Below are 9,314 nucleotides of genomic sequence, written 5' to 3' on the forward strand. Positions count from 1 at the left end.
GGAATGAAAGATGGATTCTAGAGGTCAGCGAAGACAGTATTGGCATGGTCTAAACAGTGATGTGAATGAATACTGAGAGGAATGTAGAATCTAAAGATTGTAATTTGGGTGTGGAACAAGCTACCAGAAATGAAGAAATAAAGTGCTTGTAATCAGAAATGGAATGCTCTAAGTTTGAGAAGTAAAACAGTAAAATTTTGAAGTAAAATAGTCCCAAATCAAGCTAATTATATTGCCCTTTCCACAGTTTCAGAGGTTAAATAAGGAACTATGAAGCCAAGTTATCAGACAGGCCAGAAGTAGACATAAATGAATGTGACAGAGGATGAGAGGGATGGAGAAGATGACTGACCAGGCATCAAGTCAGATGGGGTGTTACGATGGAGGTCATAAACACAGCAATAATAACAGGGCTTAGATGTCAAAGTTCAAAAATAGAGGTTGGTAGAGAGAAAACAATAGCCTAAAAAAATGACAGTAAAGGATAAGAAAGTTTTTCAGGCTGATCATGACTTCAGGTGCAATTCAGATTTCAATTAAGGTAAAGAATTGAGAGTTCAACTTGAGAATCAGTCTAGAACTAGGAAGCAAAGTCAGCAGGGAGTGACTGATAGAGAAGCAAGTACACACAGCAGGAAAGTAAAGGGTTAGTTTGAATAAGAAATAAGCATTGCTCCCTGCCCACGTTTCCCTATCACCCCTTTCCAGGTGACCCTTCTAATCCCTAAAATTACCTGTTAGGCATTATACCCCATTTTACAGATGAAAAAAATCTGGTTCTGAAATTTGAATCTTGTCCTAACTGCAAAATCTAAAGCTTTCTACCACAACCTACTTACTCTCAGTGGTTTTAAACTGTTGCTGCAGCCTTCAAGGACTAACTGAAAATCATGTCTGACGTATGAAATGGGTATGAAACACAATTTTTTTTTAGGTATATTTTTACGTATACAACATTATATTACTTTCAGGTGTACAACACAATGATTCAATATTTGAATATATTGGGCAATCAACACAATAAGTCTAGCTAACATCCGTCACCACACATATTTACATTTTATTTCTTATGATAACTTTTAAGATCTACTCTCTTGTGCAATACAGTATTATTAACTATAGCTACCATGGCATATATTACATCCTCATGACTCATTTATTATATAACTGGAAATTTGTACCTTTTGACCCATTTTCACCTCACATTACCCCTCACCCCTGGCAACCACCAATCTGTTCTCTGTATCTATGAGCTCTTTTTTGTTTTTGTTTTTTTTAGGATTACACATATAAGTGAGATCATATAGTATTTGTCTTTTTCTGATTTATTTCACTAAGCATAATGCCCTCAAGGTCCATCCATGTTGTCTCAAATGGCAAGATTTCCATCTTTTAATGGCTGAATACTATATATGTGTGTATACTATATATATACACCACATTTTTCTTTATCCATTCATCCATTGATGGATACTTAGGTTGTTTCCATGTCTCGGCTATTGAAAATAATGCTGCTGTGAACATGGGAGTGCAGATATTTTTTCAAGTTAGTGTTTTTGTTTACTTCTGAAAAATACCCAGAAGTAGAATTGCTGGATCGTATGGTAGTTCTATTTTTAAGTTTTTGAAGAATCTCCACGCTGTTTTCCATAGTGGCTGCACCAATTTACATTCACACCAACAATGCATGAGGGTTCCCTTCTCTCCACATCCTCGCCAACACTTTTTATTTCTTGTCTTTTTGATGATAGTCATTCTAACAGATGTTAGACGATATCTCGTTGTGGTTTTGATTTGCATTTACCTGATGAATAGTGATGTTGTGCACCTTTTCATGTGTTTGTTGGCCATCTGTATGTCTTATTTCGAAAAATGTCTATTCAGATCCTCTGCCCATTTTTCATTCGGATTGTTTTTTTGCTGTTGAGTTGAATGCACAATGTGTTGTTGTTCTTGAATTATATTCAGCTCTAAAAAGTTTTATGTGAGCTTACATATCTAATCCTCCTATTTAAATCTTAAATTTTTTTTCAAGAGAAACATCTTGGATTCTTTTCCTTAATGACATTAAGGAACTTCCAAATACCTTCTAGATGATCACACTGAATTTCTGCAACTATACCCTAAAACCCTAAGTTAATATTTATATTGCATTATTTTTCAGGTGTGAAAATGAAACCAAATTCAAAACAGAAGAAGTATTTTGGGCTTACAATTTCTGCCCTACTCCATACTCCTGGACTGCACTTCTGGGCCTTATTTTATATCTTGTTTTCTTCGCACCTGGTAAACAAAGGCTTTGTTGTTATTATTGTTATGTTAATTAAAGTGTCTCTATTTAAAGGAAAAAAACTACTCTTTTAAATTTCTTACTACATTTACTGAAATTCATTTTGTATTTCTCAGGAATGGGACCAATGCCTTGGACTGTGAATTCTGAAATATATCCCCTTTGGGCAAGAAGTACAGGAAATGCATGTTCATCTGGAATAAATTGGATTTTCAACGTTCTGGTTTCATTGACATTTTTACACACAGCAGAGTATCTTACATACTATGGTAAGAGAATATTTTTTCCAGCTATAGTTTCATTTTTATTTTCTTACTCTATTTTTAGATATGCTATCATTTGTGATTGAAAGATTAGATGGTTATATTTTTGCTATTATAAATGTCTCTATATGGCTTTCTTATTCCCCACAGCCCTTGGAAATGTTTCTGGGAAAAAATAAGAGGAACTCTCCTTTCCTAAGCAGTATTGCTTATAGCCTTCACCCACCCACCTACACTTCAAACCCAAACATCTCCCACCCATCTCCCCAGTTGGAAATCTAAACAACAAGGCTTTTAGTTTAATGAAAAAACATAAACAGAGAATGGTAGAAAACTGCAGGAGTCTAGGGCTAATGCTTGAAGATGTCTCATAACAGGATGAAGTGGTATCCAAGAGTGGAAGTAGTGTTAAAGTAGCTCCCCCAAATGTTGTGCTATGAGTTATGCCTTCCACTCTATCATCTGTGCTGTTCAGGCCAAAGCATTTCAGGATCCACTGAGACCAGTGCTTACCACTGCCAAAACTATAAATGTGGCAGAAGTGTTCAAGTGAAAATGTGTGGAGACCGTAATTCAAAGAAAACAATCTTGAGAAGTGACTGAGTTAGGAAAAAACTTTGGGAAGCTACTTCAAGTTTATTTTTGCTAAAATGAAATGATTTTGGCTTTTTAGCAAGAGGATTTCTTCATTTTATGAGTGTATAGCTGTGATTGGATTCTAGGTGATGAAATAGGAGGTTTTCAATCTAATCTTCTCATGAGCCTCTGTGATTGTATATTGAATGCCTATTGCTTAGACCATTCTCTGATCCCCTCCCCCATCTCTTACCTCATCTCACCTCATCCCATGTTCTGGCTACTTATAATTCCTTTTTGTAAGAACAGGTTTATTTGTCAGCTCCCCTACCCCACCCCTCACTACTGGACCATAAATCCCTTGCGCTTAGACCAGGATTATGCTTTGTTCACCATTATATTCCCAGTGCCCTCCAGGGCATCCTATTCACTTAATAAGCACTCAGAAGTATTTGTCAAATGAATAAATACACAGATGAACTTTTGGCTGAATGGTGAATATGAGGAAACATTATAAAAGTCTATTCCTCCTCTCTTCTGAACATGCTGAATTGATATTTACTTTTATTTAAAACTATTTATCTAATGCTTTTTTTATCTTTATAAAACTCCTCTCTCTGCCGATCACCATTTGGGACATTTAGAAATATTTATTTTCTTGGAAAGGGAACGCACTGGCATTTTAAACTGGATATATATTTAGTATATTCAGCCTTATCCCATTTGCCAATTAAAATGTTTTACATAAATTTGTAAGCTTATCTTCCTCACAACATAAATATGAACACAATAAATATTTATCCATATTTTCTGATTCTTAAGAACATGTAAATATTTGAAGACCTAAATATAGACTAATATCTTGAGAAAGCATTTTTTAATAGAAAGTCATAGACCAAATAATAAAAGTCTATGTGGTAAGACTTTTGATAGCAAAGCACCTCTTCCTTGAATAAATTCTGTCAGAAAAACATGAGGCAACAGAAACAAAATTTAAATATGGCATAGCCAGGCTACTTTCAAAAATATCTCCTTAGAAGAAGCTTTTTGCTTTGCATTAAGCCAAGCTTCTATCATGTCAGCACACTGTCCATTAGGTCCTCACTAGTGGAACAATATCTCAGCTCAGGTTAGATTTTCTCTGTTTACTGCTCTGTATTTTAATCTATAGGTTACTGATTTATGTAAGGTATATGTTTATATTACTGATTTAACAAATATGCACCATAACGATGTATTTCTCTGGAAATATTCATGTCTTCTTTTACTTCCTTTTTTATTGTTTCATAAGACCTCAAGTTTTTTTTTGTTTGTTTGTTTGTTTTCCAACATCTTTATTGAAGTATAATTGCTCTACAATGGTGCGTTAGCTTCTGCTGTATAACAAAGTGAATCAGCCATACGTATACACATATCCCCATATCCCCTCCCTCTTACGTCTCCCTCCCATTCTCCCTATCCCAACCCTCTAGGTGATCACAAAGCACCGAGCTGATCTCCCTGTGCTATGCAGCTGCTTCCCACCAGCCATCCATTCTACATTTAGTAGTGTATATATGTCCATGCCACTCTCTCACTTCATCCCAGCTTACCCTTCCCCCTCCCCGTGTCCTCAAGTCCATTCTCTACATCTGCATCTTTATTCCTGTCCTGCCCCTAGGTTCTTTAGAACCTTTTTTTTTTTAGATTCCATATATATGTGTTAGCATACAGTATTTGTTTTTCTCTTTCTGACTTACTAAACTCTGTTTGGCAGACTGTAGGTCCATCCACCTCACTACAAATAACTCAATTTCATTTCTTTTTATGGCTGAGTAATATTCCATTGTATATACATGCCACATCTTCTTTATCCATTCATCTGTCAATGGACACTTAGGTTGCTTCCATGTCCTGGCTATTGTAAATAGCGCTGCAATGCACATTGTGGTACATAACGTTTTTTGAGTTATGGTTTTCTCAGGGTATATGCCCAGTAGTGGGATTGCTGGGTCGTATGGTAGTTATATTTTTAGTTTTTTAAGGAACCTCCATACTGTTCTCCATAGTGGCTGTATCAATTTACATTCCCACCAACAGTGCAGGAAGGTTCCCTTTTCTCCACACCCTCTCCAGCATTTATTGTTTGTAGACTTTTTGATGACGGCCATTCTGGAGACCTCAGGTTTTGATTCCTTCCTAAACTATACTGCCTAGAAAGGTATGCCTTGGACCCCATTCAGTAATGTTTATTACTAAAAATTATCATTAAAATGTCACCAGTATATCACTTTATTTATAACACATGTGACTAAATAGATCCCTTGGTGAGCATTATTATTAAAGTTCCTGTGTTGAAGTACTGAAATTCAATCAAACATGGTCTTTAATTCCTCATTTTATATGATTTAATTAAATATTTGTTTTAATCTGAAACTTAATATAGGATTCTAATAAGATTTATTTCCTTTAGAATAAAGCTGAGGAATATCTGCACTCTTTAACAATCCTGACAGACTTGTTACAGACTTTTTTTTTCATTTTCATTCCAAGGGGGCATAATTAAGAAAGTAAGTTACATAATTGACTTGCCCATTACATGGAGCAGGTCACAGCCTCCCAGGCCTGCCTACACCTCACCTCTGTGGCTTAACCACAGGTCTCACCAGTGAAGCCCATGTACGCAATTTTGACATTTGCCTTCTTTAGATTACTCAGATTTTTATAAAAGGAATAGAATTTCCTTAATGTTATTTGGCTTTGGGAATCTGGTTCACACACAAGAAACTTCATGGCCTTTAAGAATCTTCATAATCCATCTAATTGTTTTTGACTGTATGAGTTTAGTGCTAACAGATTTGATTTGTTACTTCTAATCATGCCACTGCACCTAAATTGTGAAAGATGATGAATATTTCTCAATATTATATTTTATAAAGCCAGACTATATTTACTCTGTTAGATACTTTAGAGTTTAGTGTCCTGATTTGGTCTAAAATGTTTTGCCCTCCACACTTATTTTTTTCTGTATTATCAACATGATTACCATCCTTTCTTTACCCCTCCCCACTGAAGATTCCATTTCTCTTCTTATGTCCACAATTTTGTTTATCTGTATTCAGAACACAGGACTTCATCTCCTATCATTTTTTTCTCAAAATTCCACATTCTCCAAGAGCTAGCATGTCAGTATCACCCTTTAGATGAAAACATTACCAATTTATTAGTCATGCTGATCTTACTAGCAACTGTTCTTCCCTAGTCATTTAGTAGAATTTAATAATGCTGTCTATCACTCTTTTGAGCAACTAACATCCAAAATTCTAATAGGACTATAACATACATTGTTTCTATTCGTTGCAGTTTAGCCAGGCAGAATTTATTTTCCCTGTCAGATCAGGAAACTAAGGTCAAGACAATTCAAGAAACTGCTCAAGGATTCAGCCTGCATCACTTTGTGACTTTCAGACCTACACTCTCTACAGAGACATGGTGCCTTTCTCTCACTATAACACTCAGCTATTCATTCCAGATGACCTATTATTATTTTCTGATTATTTATCAAGTATGACATAAAAATATATAAACTTGTAGTAAGTGTTTAATGTAAACCACACTGAAATGAAGTAATTTTATTTATTTATATTTGTAAATGGAATTGTATTTTTATTAAAGAAAGAATTTGATTTATGCAGGTCCCACTCCTTAAGAATTATATAGCTTCTGATGATTTAATCTAACAAATTATGTCTTGGTTTAGTCAGCCCTTTCATATTTTTCCTAATGTCTCATAGTTTACCTCTGTTTCCCTTTTATTTTCTCATGGCTCCTCATTCCAAAGAGCAGATTCTTTGGAGTGGCCAATTCAGCAGCATTTTTCCTCTGTAGTTTTCCTTGAGTCTTCCCAAGAAATGTTTCTGTAGATAGTACTGAAATGGTTACTTATAGGCCTACTAAACTACTTTATAGGCCTAAAAACTACTTTAAGAAAGTAGTTTTAGTAATGTTTTTCCATATTCTGTAATGATTCAGCAGAACTGAGAAATACTATTCAGTTCTTTAATTGCTGTACTATTTAGCTTATAGCTTGACTTTCAAATATGTCTTCATGATGTCTAGTATAGCCCTTTGTTTCAGATCTGCTACCCAGTGTGTTCCATCTGGCAGTCAACAAGAGAACGTTCATTCTCTAAACACTCCAATGTGTCCGCACTGTGCTAGGAACCCAAAGACAAGCCATAGACTCTGTCATTGAGGAGACCACTTTTGCTGGTCTCCTCCTCAAGCATCTCATAACCATCTTTCCTATACCTGGTCCTGATTTGGGTTGTAAAACCTACAGAATTATAATTTAAACCATAAATTTAAATAGGAGCTGAGAAATGATCTTATTTTACTTAATGAGGAAACTGAGGTCCAGGGAGGAGGTTAAATGACTATCTGGAAGTCACATAGCAAGACTTAAACCAGATCTTCCAACTCCCAATCTGATATCCTTTCTCCAGCCATTTGTCTTTTAAGACCAGAGATATCCAGGAATGGTGAGAGGTGGTCATCTTTGGATTGTGATTGAAGGTAGATCCAACAGGATTTTCTAACAGAGTGGGTATTGGGTGTGAGAGTAAGAGAAAACTCAAAGTTGACTCCCATACTTTGGGCATTGACCCATGAATTCAGCAATATCGTCATTGAATGTGGTTCTGGAAATACAAGACAAATGAGAAGTTAATTTCTCCCTCAAAGTGCCTCCAGTCTAGTAGACAAGACAGACAAATATATTCACATAATTATAATACTTCTTGGTTGTTATATACCACTTTACCTCAGCAGAGTTTCATGAAAACACAATTAACTCTAACCAGGGAAGTGAGGAAAGACTTCAAAGCAGAAGTTACATCTGAGCCTGGTCTGTCATTCTTCTTGAGTTTGATTACATGACTTGAGTTTAGAAAGACAAATTGCATTATATTCACAGCATTAGAACAATTAGAATAAACGAGGCTGGAAGCAATTTTTTGGTTCCATCTCAGACCACAGTCATGCATGATTGACCAGAAAGAAAAGTTAAGATCAAGTACCCTTTCCAATGTAAACCTATACATATATATTATTTCCCATTGCAGGAGCCTTCTTCCTCTATGCTGGATTCGCTGCTGTGGGTCTCCTTTTCATCTACGGCTGTCTTCCTGAGACCAAAGGGAAAAAATTAGAGGAAATTGAATCACTCTTTGATAACAGGCTATGTACATGTGGTGCTTCAGATTCTGATGAAGGGAGATATATTGAATATATTCGGGTGAAAGGAAGTAACTATCATCTTTCTGACAATGACGCTTCTGATGTGGAATAATTGTCAGTTGCTGATATATTTAGTCATTTAAACAAACTTGGGAGAGAAGAACAGCAATTGGTGACCTCACTGCCCTGCTTTTAATCTGGTTCTTTCCACAGTCTAGTTTTGAATGACTTCATATTCTAGAATATTTGATTCCAAGGAAGATACAATCACAATGACATTTTTTTTCACAAGCAGAGATATAAAAAAAAATCTACAGAGATTTTAAACTAATAGTTATTGAGCAAATGTGTATAATTCCTTCCTGAGATAGTTTAAAATGAATATTGTACCCAGTGACTTCCGTGATAATCCTTTTTTCCTAAGACTATATATAATTATTAGTGGCAATTGAGTCAGTGCTAATCTAGCCAAATCATATATATGTGATATACTTACAGCAAAGGATTCTGAAGTATGGTCCAAGGGTATTTTCTGTCAAAGCATGGCCTGTTGGCCCTAAATTCTCCTAAGGACACGGAGCTTACCTGTGATCAGCTATTAGAAAGTAAACTCCATTTAAGCTTTCATCAACAAATTCAAAAGTGCGTCCTACAGGGGCACAGCTGTCCTTATATCCTTTGGATCCCACATTTTGGTTTCTCTCTCCAATTCAAATCTGGAAAGTTCTTCAGAAGCTGACTCTGTATAGGATCATTTGAACATTATGAAAAGCAGGTCTTTTAAGGTTTATTTTCCTACATATTTTTTGCATCAGTGAGAAGTATACATTTGCACAGATTAGCTAGCAAGTTTTGATAAGTATATTTTATTGCTAGAAAGTAAGAAAGAAAAGATTTTTATGGACCTTAAAGATTTTTAACCCTGAGTTAGTCACTTAGGTGTGCAACTGTAAACACAAAATAGCACT

The 9,314-nt window shown here is 35.5% G+C and overlaps 1 protein-coding gene across 1 annotated transcript in view; it reads left to right on the forward strand.

The window, feature by feature from the left end:
* The window catches only part of SLC2A13 (solute carrier family 2 member 13), a 450,793-nt gene extending 442,160 nt beyond the window's left edge, over nucleotides 1-8,633 (forward strand). The window contains exons 8-10 of the mRNA XM_061205134.1: nucleotides 2,165-2,286; nucleotides 2,407-2,559; nucleotides 8,232-8,633. Of these exons, the coding sequence (XP_061061117.1) occupies nucleotides 2,165-2,286; nucleotides 2,407-2,559; nucleotides 8,232-8,458 (502 nt within the window). The 3' untranslated portion in view covers nucleotides 8,459-8,633. The remainder of the gene's footprint in view (nucleotides 1-2,164; nucleotides 2,287-2,406; nucleotides 2,560-8,231) is intronic.
* Nucleotides 8,634-9,314: the final 681 nt, after the last annotated feature.

The sequence above is a fragment of the Eubalaena glacialis genome, chromosome 11, assembly GCF_028564815.1.
Source record: "Eubalaena glacialis isolate mEubGla1 chromosome 11, mEubGla1.1.hap2.+ XY, whole genome shotgun sequence".
Taxonomy (NCBI): Eukaryota; Metazoa; Chordata; class Mammalia; order Artiodactyla; family Balaenidae; genus Eubalaena; species Eubalaena glacialis.